The sequence below is a fragment of the Nymphaea colorata genome, chromosome 8 (genome assembly GCF_008831285.2).
Source record: "Nymphaea colorata isolate Beijing-Zhang1983 chromosome 8, ASM883128v2, whole genome shotgun sequence".
NCBI classification, from domain to species: Eukaryota; Viridiplantae; Streptophyta; class Magnoliopsida; order Nymphaeales; family Nymphaeaceae; genus Nymphaea; species Nymphaea colorata.
Window position 1 is genome coordinate 12605260 of NC_045145.1, and position 19454 is coordinate 12624713.

At 36.6% G+C, this 19454-nt stretch overlaps 1 protein-coding gene across 1 annotated transcript; it reads right to left on the reverse strand.

The window, feature by feature from the left end:
* Positions 1 to 2992: 2992 nt before the first annotated feature.
* Positions 2993 to 17442, reverse strand: LOC116259532 (cysteine proteinase inhibitor 3-like). Its single transcript, XM_031637393.1, has 3 exons — positions 17143 to 17442; positions 3894 to 4016; positions 2993 to 3199 (listed from the first exon to the last, which is right to left on the reverse strand). Exons 1-3 carry the CDS (start codon positions 17440 to 17442, stop codon positions 2993 to 2995), a joined length of 630 nt encoding a protein of 209 aa, XP_031493253.1.
* Between the last annotated feature and the right edge of the window lie 2012 nt (positions 17443 to 19454).

Genomic DNA, 19454 nt, shown 5'->3' on the forward strand with positions numbered 1-19454 from the left:
ATTTCCAATTTTACAAGATAAAGAAATCACCAACGTCCAATGCAATAGATCAAGATTTATAAGAATAAAAAAATATGTAGCCTTTTCAAGTTATAAATTAATTTATACAACTAAACACTCAACATTTTCTTAAAACATCTCAAACACATCTATGTGGCTGCTTTTAGAAAAAAACCCAAATGAATAAAAACCAGGAGTGGGCCACTCTTCCACTAATTCTCATAAGTTGTTCTTATTGGTATACCATCCTTTTTCTCTCTTTGTTTAATTATGATTTAGAAATTAGGATGCTGAGATGAAAGATGAATACAATCAAATTTTCGTATTAAAAGAACTTGAGATTCATTCTCTTTTTCCCTCTCTGCTTTTTCCATATATATATATATATATATATATATATATATATATATAGAGAGAGAGAGAGAGAGAGAGAGAGAGTGAGTGAGTGAAATTGGTACGTACTTGACCATTTGATTTTTCCAGGATAAAAGTTTGAGAGAAATTCAAAGAGAGAAAAAGGTGATGTTTTAGTCTTTGGTCGTTAAAAAAAATGGAAAATAGCCTGATATCTTGGAAAAAAATGAAAAAAATGCTGATTTAGAAAGAGAGAAATTGGTAGGCACATGACCATTTGATTTTTCCAAGATAAAAGTGAGAGAGAAAGTCAAAGAGAAAAGAAGAGGTGATATTTTAGTCTTTGGCCATTGAAAGCACAATCGCTTAAACAGTAAACAACCACTTGTAAACATTCTGCATCATAAGCTACTTGCTAATAAATCAGTTGCACATGAGAATATGATCGGTGGTTAAACACTGATGACTAAGTATTTTACCTTTAATATACCATAACCATAAAAGACAATCTTCCCATGGTTGCAGCTCCATTCAAGTGTTTGGCACAGCTGTACAATGGACAAACTTTTTATACAAAAAGAAATAACTCAAATATCAAAACTGAAATCGTCTTTCAGGAAACTACACTTGGCAAACACATTTAAGTAGCTTACCTTTCCACTGAAAACTCTTAATTCTTCATGTCGCAACAGGAAATAATTCCATTTCCTAACAAACAAATGGAACTCTCCAGGACATGCCTTTTTACCCTAGGAAAACCCAACAAGAGGGTATGAAATGAGACCAATTTTCCTGCATTCATAAATATGCCAAGGAAAGTCCAAAGATGCCACACGAATTCTTGAAGAAACTTCATCAATTCATGGACTAAAGAAAAATAAAATAGACGTGTTACCCGAGAGGTAGACAGAGAGCAAGATTGCTCTTCTTGACTCCTTATGTAGTTCGCAGGATTCTGCTTTCTGATCTTTGAAAATGCTGCATTCTGCCGCTCTAACATTGTCGAGTACTTTGGCATCAACTTAATTGTAAACCTGTAAAAGAGAAAGAAGGATGAAGATGATGAACAAAAGAAATCAATGTGGTTCGGAAGAAAAATTCCTACTCCACAACTCAGTCATCAATTTCATGATGATCTGGTTCCCTTAGCACAGTATTTATACATTGCTATGTCTGGTTCGAATTTGAATCAGTTTCCATGGGCGTACAACCTGTTTGCTTGAATTTCTCCTTTGGTTTTGAATATGAGAAACTGGCATTCTCCCGAAATCTTTCATCATTGTGAAGAGGCATTTTTGTTGCTTGTCCGATTGGCTTTGCTCTTAATTTTCTGGAATTCTGATTTATTGCTCGAGCCTTATCAAGATGTGTTTTAGTTTCTTGACTCTTGTGGCTGATTTGATTTTCTGCCATATTAGTTATGCCTGATTTCCTGCAGTTATGATCCACGCCTGATCTCCTGGAGTTATGAACCGTTGAAGACGCACCTGATTTTCTGGAGTGAGCTGGTGTGTTATCGTCCCCCTCAACCGAAGGGAAGGTTGCATATGTAAGCCAAGATGTTGAATCGTTGCTGAGACAATGGTTTGGTAAAAAGATCTGCAAGCTGACCTTTGGTTGTGACGAACTGAGTATTCATATTTCCCAGTGCAACTTGTTCACGAACAAAATGATAATCGAGTTCCAAAATGTTTCATATGTGAATGAAAGACTGTTTTCATAGTGGTACGTAGTGCCGAAATGTTGTCACTCAATAGAATTGGAGCTTTGGAGAGGTAGACACCGAGATCTTGTAAAATAAAGGTAAGCCATTTAATTTCAGCAGCAGCTCCGACGAGGGCCCGGTATTCAGCTTCACAGGACGAGCAAGCAATAGTCGGTTGTTTCTTAGAGCTCCTAGATATTCAATTTGAACCAAGAAATAAATGTGCAGTATCCTGAAGTCAATCGGCGTGTATCTGGACAGCCCACCCAGTCTACATCAAAGTACGCTCGGAGAGTCAAATCTTGGGATTTATTGAGACGAGCCTCAAACATATCGTATAAAGCGTTTCTAGATTTGAAAATGCTTCATCGTTGGGGCATGCAAGAATTGACATGCAAAATTTACTGTATAGGAGAGATCTGGCCGTGTAAGGGTCAAGTATTGAAGTGCACCTACAAGGCTTTAATATGTAGTAGCATTGGAATAAGGAGGATCAATTTCCTCAGGAGATTTGGAACCAATAGTAATAGGTGCGCTCACTATTTTACATTGTTGCATTTGTGCTCTAGAAATAATGCCTTGAGCATATCTAGACTGATTCATAAACAAGCCATTGGAAGTTCTTGCAACTTGAATTCCCAAGAAGTAATTCAGATCACCCAGATCATTCATAGCAAATTGTTGTTTGACGGTGACGAGGAATGACATTATAAATGAATGTGAATTTCCTGTAAGAATGATATCATCAACATATAGTAATAGTGATAAATTTTAGCCCATGATGCACTCCAGTGGATCCGGTAGAATTTGGTGGCAGCATATGCTGAAATCTAAATTGTTTCTCTTCCCCTTACTTGACCCGAATTGATGTGGTATGTTAAGTTGTGGGCTAGTCATACTCTTTGGCCAGCTCAGTAGTCTTGGCCCATCTGTTCACCTCACACTGGTTGCCCCCTTACCTTGGTATGAGGTGGTTCTCTCAAAACTCAAGGAATTCATGATGGGGCCATTGGTTCCCAAGTCGTATATGGTCACCCTTTCACCACCCTCCTCAAGGATCCTACTTATTCTTTCAAGGAGGTCGGAGGAATCCTTGCTGAATCGCTTTAGCCGACGACTGTCAAGTGTCAAGTTCAATGCCTGGTCCCCATCCAACAAAAATAAACAGGCTTGCATGGAGCTGTCGACCCTACACCCTATTTTCCTAATGTTTGTAGGCAGCGCCGAAGGGCCCTCCTGTGTTGACCCCCATTTGAGCCCCCTGCTTGAGCAGACCCACCCTCAATGAGCCAAATTGCTCCAGCAGTGCCGACATATCCTTTTACATTCACTGCAGTTGCTGGGGTCTCCTTGGTAGGCGTTGTCCTCACAGCCAGGCACAAAATAGAGATAGAGAGTGTGGGCTGCCCACAGTTTGCCTTTAACAGGCTGCTTGTGCGACGGAAGAGGTAACAATCACACCTCTGCCCTCTCCTTTGGCAGCTCTGGAAGAGCCACTGGTTCAGCTTCTTCTAGCAGGTTGTTGGCTGCTTGCACTCATGTAGTCGCCCCCATTTGGCTCTACACGTGACGCACTGGCCGTGCTTGAAACGTACTTGCCTTTCCTTAGGAGACAAGTGTTGTAATCACTGGTTGAGGGCATTCCTTGGGTCCACTGGTGGCAGAATGCCCTCCTTGGTTGGTATGCAGTCGCTGGCCCTGGATAGCATGGGCAACATCAACTGCATTTTTTGCTTGAAGAGACCAACCTAGGTTCTCTTTTCCCATTCTAGCTTGAAAGTCAGGGCAGTGTCCTGCCAGGCGTGAGTCTAGTTCTCCTCCTTTGTCCTGGCACCTTCATGCTTTGAGCGTGTGCCAGAGAGTCCACTGCGTCATTGCCACCAAGTTCTGCCGAAGGTTCAGTTCTCTCCAATGCTGGCCGCATGGCAATTGCAGCCTCCTGGTCTGGGTACTCTCCCTAGTGGCATTGTGCACCCTGACCCCCCATTGCGTGTAACAACCCAGAAGTTTAGTCCTGTATCGAAGATTGTGAGGAATCTTCAAGGGCTTATAAAAGGAGGCCATTGATAAGAAGATTGTCCTGGTTCCTAGCCTTTTTCAGGTTGGAGCCAAAATTGCTAGGGGGCGGGTCGGGATCCGCCGAACCAGGGGCCCGAGCCCGGGAGTGGGTTGGGTTGTTACAGTGGTATCAGAGCCGGTTTCAACACTCGGACCTGGGGTCCCACACGCGCGGACGCGTGTGCCTTAAGGGAGGTGGATTGTAACACCCCAGAAGTTTAGTCCCATATCAAACATTGTGAGGAATCTTCAAGGGCTTATAAAGGGAGGCCATTGATAAGAAGATTGTCATGGTTCCTAGCCTTTTTCAGGCTGGAGTCAAAACTGCTAGGGGGCAGGTTGGGATCTGCTGCACCAGGTGCCCCAGCCCGGGAGTGGGTCGGGTTGTTACATTGCACATTGGCCACCGTCATCTGGTTCGACAAGGCATCCTTTTCTTTGACCTATTATTCCATGTCGATGGCACTATCTTCAATTTCTCCAATGCAGAATCTACAACCCACAATAAGCAAAATGGAAAAAGATTACAGAAAACCGGTTTTCACAATCATCGTTCTCCCAAGTGGCACATGTAGAACTCGGAATACAAACCTGATGCATTTGATTCCCGAAATTTGATAACAGAGATGATAGCTGAAAAATGACTTTCTTGAGGTGACCAGATAAACAAGAAGAAACATAAATATACAGCTGAGAGCATACTTATCAAGCTTTGCATCTTTTGGCACAAGACCTAGATCTGCTTGCACTACACTTTCCTTTCCATAGCACACTCTTTCAGAACATGATTTTGTCTAATGATAAAAAGAGAAAAAGGAATAGCAACAATAAACATATATCAAATGCTCTTGAGATATTTAAACAACAAAAGTCACACTCGTTCAGAAGAAACGTCAATGAGCTCACCTGCTTTAAGGTCCTGGCACCTTAAGAAAGGCTTCGAAAAGATTTTGAAGCAAGACACAAGAAAAGAGTTCAATAAAATAGCATAAAAGAAGACAGAAGAATTAAGAAACAGTCAACGAGGAACAAAAATTGTTGTCAATAAAAGAAGTGATGCTAAAATTTATTCCTAAATCTAATTAGTCAGCAAAAGATTCAAACGATTAGCTGAAACAAAAATAGGAATCATTTGTGAATCAGAGAAAGTTAAAAATTGTATTGTTTATGATAAAAAGGTAAAAGAGAAAAAACAAAAAATCAGAATATTGAAAATAATTAAAAACAAAAAGGACATGTGATCTATATTGATTGAAAGAGGATTGATTTGGATCCATGGATTTCAGTACCATGAAATAAAGTATAATTCCAGCCAGGGTCATTCTTGAACGGCTCAAAATCATGTCAAATTGCTGAATAAATGTGATAACAGCAATAATAGTAGCAATATTTATTAATAAAAAAACCACTTAAATCAAACAAAGCCAACTTGTTCTTAGCTCACTAACAAATCACAGTATTATCTTGTCAGAGAGGCATTGTGATCACCACTGATTAATTTAACATTATAAACAGCACCAATATATGGCTAGAATGCTGGATGCACATCATGTACTTAATAGGCAGCCAAGTTGGAGTAGAGAAAAACCAAGTAAGAACAAGACTGTCGTAAGTTAATGTGGGAAATACACAATAACATAATGGAGATTGCAGACAAGAAGGAAATGAACTTCAAATTTACATGAATCGCTGAACATGTCCTGCTTGCAAGATACACCAGAATGATGTCATTTGAAAGCAGAGACTAGAGAGTAAATAAGTAATTAGTTTGGGAAAAAAAGAAATTAACATAACACAAGAAGAAAAAACAGTTCTTTATGACCAACTTAAGCATAAAATGCTTATTCATGTGCATATATTTCTAATAGAAGCACTAAATTGGCATGTGCTAGAGGAATGCAAAATGAGAAACCAATCGATGAACATATTAACAATTAAAATCATCAACCTTTGAGCTGCATTGTCTGTCTCTTCATTATCTCTGCATTTTAGCTCGTTTTCATCAAGCCTGTGCCCAAGCAGGAAGTGTCAGGCGCTGTATACAAATTGGTGCCAAAGTCATCAAAATTGTCCATAACTTTCTGCAATTATCAAAAGAAAACAAAAAATAGTCATTGTCTAGCAATATCAATCTTCCTTGTTTCCCAAAAACAGATAACATCATAATAAGACGATAAGGAATAAATTATCTAAAGCATAATTATTTCCAGTTAGTTAAAACACCAAGCACTTATTCACATTTGCCTCTGTTCTTGGGACCAGGGTTAGTATGGAATCGAGAGCGAGTAGAGAGACCCCTACAAATTTTCGGAAGTAGAAACCAATAAATGAACTGTAAGTGACCCAAAAGTATATCACGAAGCAAACGAGAGCCAAAGTAGCAAGTTAAGAAACAACTAGCCAGCAAAAAATATAACTTATAAACAATGATCAAACTTTAAAGTTTCAAACTCCAAACTTTTTGCATAATTAAGTTTTAAGCTTGGGCAAAGATTTATAAAATAGGGTTTGATTACATTAGGAGTCTAGATTTTACTGAAAAAAGAAGGTTGCATCAGTTGCCTGAATGGGAAGCACAGTTCTGGTCACAAGGGAAGCTGGCTTCTTTCTTTAAATAGTGCTCTCAAGACACTTCAAAAGCACCTTACTTTTGGCTTTCCAATGTCCAAGCGTCGTTCGTAATTCTGCTACTCCTGCTTGGGACCAGTTTCCAAACTCAGGTGTTGTCACATTGAGTGTGCTGGCCTTGAGGGACACTAAGAATGCTCAGTTACCACTCTTATCATGTTTAGCATGTATGTTTGTTCTGCATGAATATATAGTATATGTCATACATAGTACGTATAAATCACATAGTTACCTACATGTTATATGTTAATGTATACAGATATTATAAATACACATATATCATATACATCATATATTTTATGTATTATATATATATTATACATTTACATATACGTTACATAGTAATATACTACATCTCTGATATCATATATACATTATATACAATTATATATAATATTTATGTAATATACATATATAAAACTATAATAGTTATATGTACATATACATATAACTCTATACTATTTATGTCATATACTATAATATCATATACATACAACTATATGTACACATTATATACACAATATATTACTTGTATTACATATATGTAATATATACATAAATTTATTATATATATATATATATATACATAAATATATATGTGTGTGTGTGTGTGTGTGTGTGTGTGTGTATTATATATGTTACGTAATATATATATACATATATAATAAATTATGTATTGCATATGTAATATAACATGTTATAAAGTAAGTCACATGGGTGCACGAACTATGGTGGCGCACCGGCACCAATGCGGGTGCGGCCTGCACGTCACTCAACTCGATCAAACCTAATGGGATGCTCCTGGCGGCATCTGTTATTCTTTTCTCTTGTTTTTTTCTTATTTGTCCTTCTCCTATCTTTTCCTCTTCTTTTTTTCCTTCCTCTCTCTCTCTCTCCTCCCCCCCCCCCCCATTTACTCTTTTTAATAAGACCTTGAATTTTGATGAGTTTAAGGTAAGCTTGATAAAAAATTTAAAACTATACATAAATAAAATTACATATATAACAAACAATGTGTGTGTGTATATATATATATATATATGTGTGTGTGTGTGTGTGTGTGTGTGTGTGTGTGTGTGTGTGACATAGATGCATACTATATAACATAGTTACATACTATGGATATATACAAGTGTAATCATATTAATGTATGACATCATATATACATATACACATATATGTATAAACATATATATAAACATATTACATATATATGTATGTATATGCATAATATGTATAACATTTGAAACTATATATGTATGTACATATGTACTATTATATTATACTATAATATAATGGTATATACATATAAGTGGAATATAATAAATATATCTATTATATATGTGATATGTGTATACTTATATAGTATGTGATATGTTAATATATGTATATAGATATATGTTAACATATATACAATACATGTATGAAGTATATATTTTATAGTATACTGTACATATCAACAAATGAATTTGAATGTGGACTGAAATATAAAATTACTGGGAACTTTGCCTCAGCAACCAGCTTATAGTGTTCAGGTTCTGCACAATATGCGAGGAAAAGAAAGAAGAGTTAGCAAGGAAGCTACATTGCAATGAGATGCACAGGCATAGCAGGTGAAAATATGTAAACAACCTATCTTTGTCACAATTCTCTCTAAACGTTCAGCAAACTCGTGTAAGAGCTGCTACTTATAGGTTTGCACGAGCATGGAGTCACATACATCAGTATGTACATGCAATTTTCAAGATTTTTCAGGAAAGCTTTGCCAAATATAAAATATAAGTAGAAAAAAATGTAATAAAACAGCTGAGAAGATAACTCTAATTCTCAAGATTTTCTTGTTGGTTTGTTAACTACATATGGTTAAAATGGGAATTATACAATATACATGTAAAAACAACTTGACCCTCTAAAAAACAGTTTTTAGTGGGAGGGGGTTTGCTTGACTCAAAATCATAATTAACTGAAGGAAGGCTTCTCAAAGAAACGTGGGTACCATCCACAAACTAGGCCTCACTCAGTAGCCTATTTAGTTGGTTTCACATACATCCTTCTTGTATCACTAGGAACAAAAACTTATTCAATACACAAAAATATGAAATAGTTAATATCTAAACATTGCACCATACACATCCACAGCAATGACAAACTAACTACCGTAAATATTTTATAAAGAAAAGTTCCATATGTCAACAGCATCGAAGTTCAATGTGGCTACTTTAATTTGTCTCAAAGTGAAGAAGCCAGTTCGGAGGTCGAGTTTGCCAAGTTCTGCAAAAGTTGCATGTTTAGGTCAAGAAAATGGTGGGCTACATAGAAAGAAAATGAATGCCAAAGGCTGCAAAATAAGCATATGGGGTCATAGTCCAGCAGTCCAAGGAGGACTACTTGAAAATTCACTACAAGAACTAATGCAAACGGTGGGCTAGTGAATTGGGTAAGTTGACTTCACATGGTCAATGTTCACCAATGCACGAAGAAACATAAAAATAAAGGACATCCGAAGTTAACTTTGTGCTGACATTACAAACTAATTTTAACAATGCAAATATATAAAGTTTGTGTTCTTATTCAACAGAAAAAAACAAGTCACAAATGCAAAGCATACTCAAATACTATTTGATCGCAAATATTTTAAATACCAAATCAAAGACAACAAGGTCTTAAAGCATGTGATTGCATGATATAGAATTACCTCGTTCTTCTTGGCTATGCAAGATTACCCTGTTCTAGTTAGAACAAACTTGCGAAGACAACATTAACATGAAAATAGAAAAGGATCTTGAAACCACACTACAGGAAAAGATGGATTCATCGATGCATGGGGAAAACTGACATTGATACCGACATCCAGTGGCAAATGTTGGTGAAGATTCATTTTTATCGATATTTAGACAAAAATGTTGGTGAAAATCAGCCTTCACAGATGCGTGGCATTATCAACGTCCAGTTTTTTTTAGTAGACATCCGTTTTACAAATGTCGCTAAAGAAGAAAATTTTACTGACATCCATCACTGAATGTCGGTAGAAAGTAAATTGTACCAGCATTCACTTTGCATACGTCGATAAAAAGAAACTGGACAACCCTTTGAGATTAGTTGGAGAAATCAATTAAAAGATTGAATTAATTTTCTATATAATGCAAAGCCAGATTGGGAATCAATTCAACACATTTCCTTACACTCCAACAAAATAACAATTGATAAAGAACAACATGACAACAACCCATCAAAATTGAACTCAAACTTCCCCCATACTTTTATGCATCAATTACATATTTTAGTGACCTTTTTAGCTGACAAGGCCACAAATGATGCAATTCTTGCATTAAACTTTATAGGGAATCTTGCATCCCTGGTGTTGGCGTTTAATGTTAGTGGAATTTTTTACTAGTATTACTATAATAATCCAGTGCTTTTTGTCACTACTATAATTTATTGATTTAAAAAATAAAAACATGTTTCTAACGCTGGCTCAAAATTTCATAAAAGGTGAAATAGCTGCTACCGAGTAGAATTTCATCACCTCAATAAGTTACCATTTTATCACTCAAAATTAACAAGAATATAGAAAAGGATCTTGAAACCACAATACATAAAAGATGGATTCACCGACACATGGGTCAATACCAACATCGATAAATGTTAGTGAAGATTCATAGCAATGTTCAGAGAAAAATGTCGGTGAAAAATAGCCTTCACCAACGTGTGGCATTTTCGTCGTCCATTTTAACGTTGCTAAAAAGGGAACTTTTACCGACGTCCAGCATTGAACGTTGGTAAAAATTACTTGTACCGACGTTCATTTTGCAGACGTCGATAAAAAGAAACTAGTTTTACTGATGTGTGATCATGCTCGCGTGGGTGTAACTTCTCCTGGTGAAAAATTACTAGGTGTCTGCCCTGCATGTCGGTATCACCCTACTATTATCGACGTGTTATGTTCGGACGTCGCTAATGGCTGTTTCATAGACACGCTCTGGACGTCAGTAAAATACCACACTGATTTTACTGATGTTTTTAAGTGCGGCCTTTACAGAAGTCTCTCACACGTCAGTAAAGGCTTCATATGACTTGTTAACTCCGCCCAAACCCTTCTTCTCATTCTTCTTCTTCTCTTTTTTCTTTTCTCTTCCCTCTTCTTCCCATTGGCAGTTACCGAGTTTTTTCAATGAGTGCAGGTGTTCACATCGTTTTTGGGTGACTAAAAAATAAAAAAGTTGGTTCCCCAATCTCCTTGCCAGGTTTTTCTATTTGTTGAACATCGGTTAAAGTTTTACTGACATCCAAAAAAATGTCTTTCGAAGCATAAAGTTGGCTTAGTTTTGATCTTTTCGGTTGGGTGCTTCACTTGTTTTTTTCTTTTAAAAAAAAAGTTAATGCAGTGTGAGATTGTTGCCTCCCTTCTGCCGTGGTGGTGAAACTCAGCAGGGGCTGCAGGCATTACTGATGCCACAAACAGGAGGTGATGAATTTCACACCAAAAAGAAATTGACATTGCTACACACCTTTTGCAGGAAGGAGAAGACTTTGGTCTCCCCATTCTAGCACCCTGCTAGTGAATGGAAGGGGACAGGCCAGCCCCTATCAGTGAGGGATGCAGTCTATGTAGGAAAGGGAGATAGTTCGACCACCTTGTTTGTCTTTTTAAATGGTTTAAAACAATAGGCTGCCTGATGTAAGGAAATCAGACAACCAGATTTCTTTATACGAGGTATGATGAGGGTATAGCGTAGAACGTAGGAAAATTGAAATCAGCCAGCTACTTCTATAATCAACTAGATGTTTATTTTTTTTAAATTTTGGTCACTAAAACTGTTGTAAAAAGTACATTCTGTGGCTAAGCAACTGGCTGTCATAAATAAAATTTTAGTAACATAAAATTAAAAATAGTCATCCAGCTACTGAGGTAACCAAATCATAGATGGATGTTACATAAATATTAGCCACAGTTTAAATTATTCATGATATTTTTGGACAAATTTTAAAGTTTATCGTACAACATAAAAGTCTTCTATATAAGAATATGAAAACTAGAATTTGCTGGTTGTCAGGCTCTTTAAAAATACAATAAACGATGACTACAAATTAAATTGTTGCTAATGCCCTCATTGTTAAAGTTTATTTTTAGCAACATATTTTAATTATTTTAACATCCAAAAATATATGGCGTGCAGCTTAGAGGCAGATTGCGACAATATACTGTCCAATGAATTTGACATACAAAATAAGGCAGTTTCGTGGAACAGTGTGTGTGTTATCTCGTGCCATGGATGTGCATTATTTTATGAGACAAATTCATGACATAGTAACACTGTGTTAGTGTTGCCAAACATATCCTGATGGTCACTTGCTTGAAAACGTGTGGGGTACATGGCCATCTCGATGAATGAGCTTAGTAAAAGAATCGGAACATTAAGTGGTGTCCAATTCCCTTTCTTTTGGAATCGGCTGAATGAGGAAGCATAGTTATTTTGAATGTTATAATTGACCTAAGCAAAACTGAGCTGGCGGCAAACCAGTTTGATCCAGCTTGCTGATTCAAAAGTTTCATATGACATTTTCAAAACTATGTTTAACTAAATTTAATTATATAATTCAATTTTGTATTTGTGAAAAAACTTTTTAATGGTTTAGCCTACTCATAAACCAATTCATCGAAATCATTGAAACAGCCAAGTCACTAAGAGGTTGCTAGGCAACAATAACACTTAATCTAATTCAAAGAATAGAGTAGATTCATAAAACACTTGTTATAGTGTTCCATGTATCTGTTGCATTTTTTAAGTAAGTCCATAGGACAGTAACAAAGTGTTACTGTTGCCAAACTGCTCATAAGTGCCGCAACTTCTGCTGTTTTCATTTAGAAATCCATTTTTATATATAACAGTGGCCATTCTGTCATTATTATGCATTTTAAAGTTCAACAGTTCACTTTGGCCTACTCTGAAGATGCTCTATCACAGCTCACGAGCCAGTGGGCATGGGAAAATCATCCAGCCAAAATCTCAAATGCCCCACTCCAGACTTACCTTTTCAAGGGACACACAAATCCAAACATTAACTTGACCCATGTATACCAGGTTTTTAAGTGAATCATATAAGCCATCAGTTCCAAAACGATCAGATAGTGGAGATTAAGAGACAAATGTGAAACACAACTATTTTTTATTAGGCCAAAATGTCTCCTAAAAAGATAAAAAAATTGTTTAGGTCTTCAAGAGGAAAGTTTGGTAGCTACTTGTTTTCCTCTCTCTCTCTCTACCTATATATATATATATATATATATATATATATATATATATATATGTTAGTAGAAACATCATGCAACAAAGCGTTACCAATGATTTATGGTGAAGCCACAACTTATAGGTTGTGTTTGATAGCCTCATAATTCAGTTTCAAGGAGGCCTAAATAGGTGTGTTTTGGGAGAAGCTCAGTTTAGACAAATGGATTATGCTACATGTTAAAAACAATGGGTTTAAGGTTAGATGAAAGAATCTCCAACCTTAAGTCCATGGATCTGAAATCCTCTGAACTCAGATCAAGATCCATGGTGAAACAAACACAACCATTATGTTTACATCCATGGTGAAACAAACACAACCATAATGTTTACTGGCTTCCGCTGATTTCAATATCCCATTTTTTTGTTCTGTTTTCATCTACTCTATTGTACTCTACCCTGTGTGACAGTGCCTTGTTCCTTTCACTGTATTCATCACCATATCAAACCTCTCCATTGTTTTGGGGAAGTTAAACACAGTGCCATAGCTAGCTCTTGTTACATTGACATCTCAAGGGCCTATTGCCAATCCCACATCATCAACCAATGCTATGAATTGATCTTTCATTCAATTTCACTGTTGTTGCAGACTTCTCAAACTCCTACTTTCTTAGAAATTCGGGCAACCATGAATTATGTTAGTTTCGTAAGTTCTTACTCGCGAACAGGGGCGGAGGTAAGAGGCTGGCAGTGGCCATGGATTAAAAAAATCAAAATTTTACTTATTAATTTTAAAAAATTTAGTTTAACCTATATATAAAATTTGTGTTTTTGTGCTAACAAAAATTCCTACCTCAGCCTCTGCTGGCAACAATTATATGACATAGAGTCGAGCTGTTATTGTGATGTTATCGGCAAAAAACAAACTCTCCTTTGTTGATTGCAGTTTGCTCTCATTAGATGTATCTTTTTCTTAATTCGGTGTGTGTAGTCATTGCAATCATATGGTATAGAACCCATATCAAAGAACATGGCAAAAAGTGTGATTTATGCCACTACCCCATATGAGGGATGACTTGATTTGAGAGTGTAGCACCACAAAATCAAGGTTGGAAGGAAGGGAGGGTTGGCAGGGGCCATGGCCCCCCTCACATTTTTTTTTTAAATAAACTACTTATATTTCTAAAAATTTTCAGCTTGGCATATATAAAAATTCTGAAAAATATTATTCGGGACCTGCACACTGTCAATGGACAAGTTTAATTACCTTTGGTGGAAGGTTTTCATACTGGTTCTCTAAGACGAGAAGCAGAAGGAGGCTCGAGTTCAATCAAACATGATTGACCATATTAGATCAATTGCCGTTCAATTTTTTATTATTAAAAAACATTTTAAAAGTAAAAAATGACAACCTTAATGCTTATTGCTCATCAAACCACTCTTAATGAGATCCAATCCATAAGGTTAGAGTACCAAAAAATGATATATTGCTTGGTAATATATATATATATATCTGTGTGTGTGTGTGTGTGTGTGTGTGTGTGTATAGGCTTTATGCAGACTCCATCCAGTACTATGAGGGCCAACAGCAACCAACAGGTTCACATTGATAAGAATGTGCTGATACATTATTTAAATATATATGTCACTGGATAGTTAAAGATGTTGCTGCAAACAACTACTGTAATATGGTGCAGCAACAATTTATGGTTCTATTAACAACGAGCTTATGGTACTTTTGGCTGTAGATTTTTTTTTTTCGGCAACATCCGGCATCCAGCAGATTTAAATCCATTTAGTCTTCTTCCAGTTGGAAACTGGACGTGTGATTGTTTTAATGGTCACACTGTTGTTGGGAGACATTCCTGGAAGTGCCAACTTGGACAAGTTGTAAACTGCTTGGCTTACATTTAAGTGCTCATGAATAATAATGCCCATGTTGTGAAAGTGGAAATTTTTAGACTTTCTCTGTACATCACAAATGTGCAGAATTGCGAATTTTGTGAGAGTTAAACATGCGCGTAGTCCTTTTGAATACATGGAACTAAATACTTGAGCTTAAAGCTACTATGCATTTAGTATTGGATACTTTCTTGGGTGTATTTTTTTATCCACCTTTCCTTTACCCCATTTGTTTGATTTCATGGAACTTTTGTTTTGGGCACCGAAAAAGTTAAGAGACAAAAAATTTCTCCTAGCATTAAATTTCTACCTATTTAGGTGTTTAGGTGAAATTTTATTGCTGGTAATAAAGTTACATAATGGAATTTTATTGCTGGTATGGCTTAATGCAAATTTTGTAAGGTTCGTTTCGTGAAATGATCATTCTGCCCTTTCACCTTTTGGTCAAAGGTCACACGACAACGAGGCTGTGTTTGTTTGACGGTGATCCAAGATTTCAAATTCAGATCAGATCATCTTCCATCTGGTCTTAAATTCATGGATTGAAATCCATGTTACTGAAATCCTTAATTTGTTAAATTGGAAAACTTCGGATCTAAGATCTGAAGCCAACCCAAAGAAGGGCTTGTAGGAGAGCCCGACAAGCACATAGAAGTATTCCGTTTTAGACATGGTTCCCATATTGTAATAAAAAGATTGGGCCTCTTGGGTTGATTCTAGGTACAGGATAAGAGAAAGTTTGGTTTCTAACAAGGCCAAATCTCACCACAAGGCAAGTATCCAGAAATTGCTGGATCTTGGTATATGAAGCTGAAGAAACAAGTAACAAACATCCTGAAAAGCTAGCTGGTCGGACTATGGTTTTTGTAAAGAAGCAGATTTCTAGTTCGTTTCCGTGGGCATTATACTTCTACATCTTCTACATCTTAAGTGATAGATGTTGTACCTAAATTAAAGGGTACATTGTTGTTATCATTGATGCCAACACTGTCAAGGACCCCAAAAGCAAGCGGGAATGGGGGCCCTTCAGTAATTTTTACCGTCCATGAGTTGTTAATCTATCGCTCACCGACAGAAAGTAGTGGCTTGAAATAGAGCAAAGGCTGTATAACCATTGAGAGGAGTGTAGAAAAAGTCTGGCTTTGGTCATGCCCACTTCTAGAGAGTAAATGAACACTTTTCTCTCCCACTTATATATATATACATATAGGCTTTATGCTGCCTCGATCCAGTACTATGAGGGCCAACAGCAACTAACAGGTTCGCATGGAAAACTGCTTTGTTTTTCTTCCAAGATGGCCTTCGATAAGCTTACATTGGAAGTGGCAAAGGATATGATTCAAATGGGACAGATGTACCTTTTAACCCTATCTGATTTATCGAATATTCACATATCAAGATTCAAAGTTGAATGCACTGAAGTGTATGCCACAGTTGAATCTGATTTTCAAATACACAACCTAAACCCCATCCGAATCCGAGTGTTTAATTTCACAGCCAAAACACTGAAATCCGAACCAAATTATTACATGTTAAAATTGACTTTCAACATTATTAGATTAGATATAGGAATTTGAATCCAGTCAGATATTTACCATAAACCGAATTTGAATCTGATTGGATGTCATTTATTAAATCTCAATCCGATCTGATATTCATCCATAGAGAGGCGGAATTGTATCAATGCTTACAAGATTAGCTCCATTTTAGAGGACACTTGGATCAGTGTTAGGAATGCCAATCAATTGGATTTGAATCAAATATAACCTTTTCAATATTTGTTTCTTTTGATATTCACATATCTGGATTTAGACATAAATGAAGAAAAATTTATACCATATCCGAATCTGAATTCATGATCCAAACCCAGTTAGAATCCGATTTTTAAATTGAATCTAAACCACATTACAGTATGTTAAACTGCATCGATATTGGATATAGGATATTTAGAATCTCAATCCGATCAAAATTTATTTAAATCCAATTCCGATGGGATGTCATTACTTAAATTTTTATATGATCCATGACATAAACACAACAGAATTTAATTAATTTGAACAACTACAAACAACACTTTCAGGACATCAATTATACAATGCCGAACGGCTTTATTACATGATCACCAAAGAATGGATTGTGACTAGAAACAGAACTTAGACGAACAGAGAAACAGAGAACAAGGGGTTCTAGGAGAGTTCCATAGAACTTTATCATGAGCTATGAACAGAATGGGAGTAGAAAGCAAGCATTGCTTAATCAAGGAAAAACCGGCTCAAACGATGGCAGGGTCTTGACGTTCTCCCACGGCTTCTCATACACAAGAGCCTTGTAGTGCTTGACATACCCTGCTTTGAGGGCCTTGATAAGCAGTCTGTAGTTGGTTCCCGCCACCACCTGGCTCTGAGCCTCCACCACCTCTACGAACACAAGGGCTGCTGCTTCATGGTGCTTCTTGTTGAATTCAGCCACCGCAAACTTGCCCAGCTCCTGTACATGCTTGTTGTTCTTCACGTCCTGGACTGGATGGAAACCGCCCAGAGCGGTCACTGAGGAATTGGAAGAAGCCATTAGGACAGCGAATTGAGAAGGGATCGGATCTATGGAGGACAGAACGGAGAAGCAAGGTGGGGTTATTTGCCTTTTGTTTCTGGAGAATGTTGAAATGAATTAATATATCAGCCAACGACCAATGATGGTCTTGAGAAAGCTGCCTGAGATCATATTTATATTGCTAATTTGGCACGTTGGAATCCCAAAGCAAACGTCTGGAGGATAAGACATGCAACTAGAAAGAGCGTTTGACCCGTCCTCTTCCTCTTCCTCAATTTTCAGCCTTGGCCACTGAGTTGAAATGCATTACGTGGTCATCCTTTCTTCCTTCCTTCCTATGCATTTTAACAATAACCCGCTCTTTCTTTCTTCCCTTTCTTTATTTAATACTACTTCATATTGTAAATGCTGCTTTTCTTTCTCTCTGTCCAGTCTGTGAGAGAGAGAAACAAGATCATTCTGCAACCCATGGAATACCCATTGCCTTCAAATCCTAACTCTCTCTCTCTCTCTCTCTCTCTCTCTCTCTCTCCCTATATATATATATATATATATATATATATATATATATATATATATATATATATCCTCATGCCATTAATTTGAATTTTATCGAAGGCATGATTTAGTGCACCATCCATTAAAATTCCTCTGAATCTCTCCACAAATTTTTTATTTAATTTTGAAAATGCAAATTTGCCCCGTCTAGGACATTAACCAAATGTCAATAACAAATTGCCTACTCCAAGACTCCGACAAAACAATATTAATGTGGACCCCCGAACACATAGATTCTCCTGTTTCATTTGCTCAATCTTCAGCTTTCTTTCTTGGTTAGTTTGATCAAACTCTTGATTTTACGTGGTGATCCATAACGTGTCAGACTTTGTTTCACTAGTCTTATCTTCTTTCCTTGTTATTGCTTCTCATCAATATATAGTCATATACGTCAAAGAATATGCAAATATGAAAGCTCCTTTTTTTCATTAAATGAAAAAATGATGACTCCCAGTTCGCTGAAATATTGAAATTTTATGGAAAGATAAGCTTTTAAGATACATCAGATCTGAATGTGTAATAAAGTATAAACCCCCATCAAAGGACCTTGCAAGAAGTGTGGTCTATGCCACTATCACACGAACGGGATGACTTTAATTGAGAAATTGTTTCCATAGAGATGTAAATATCATAGCAAAGATAAAACCAGGGTTGTCAAACAGTCTAACCTCATATTCGGGTAGGGCCAAACTGAACCTGAATCTAAAAAATACATTGTATAACTAAAATTTTTTAATTTTTTCAATGTATTTTTTTTTCAATTAGTTGGGGTGAGGCCATGGCTTAGGTGGCCTCCCTTCTCCCTCCGCCCCTAGATAAGACTGTCTACTATGTTTTGCATGGGTGTTCTTGTGGTGCCTTAAGAATGGTTGCACCAAAGGATAAAGTGGATCGCGTGATCCAATTCATCATGGGTCTTAGCAATTCTTATAACGCAGTCATTGGAAAATTCGAAACAAATTGAATTTTTTGACCTGTTACCCTTGGTGGTTTTATATATATATAATTTGCACCACCTGATCCAACATGATGAACGGTTAAGAGAAAATTAAGAAGAAAAATGTGATGGATATTTTCATCATCTAATATTAGTTTACGAATTTTTCCCTTGCTTTTCTCTTAACTATTCGTCTACTTTAGATAAACGGTCTTGGTTAGATAGCTAGGTGACCTTAGATAACTATAGCCACCGGCATTCACTTATATATATATATATATATATGTGTGTGTGTGTGTGTGTGTGTGTGTGCCGGTTCACATGGAAAACTGCTTTGCTCTTCTTTGAAGATGGCCTTCTAAAAGGTTACATTTGAAAATGATAAAGAATCTGATTCGAATGTGAGATACCTTTTTACCATGTCTGATTTATCGAATATTCACTTACTTAGGTTCAAAGTTGAATGAAGAGAAGTGTTTGTCATATTTGAAACTGATTTTCAAATTCACGATCTAAACCTGATCCAAACCATAGT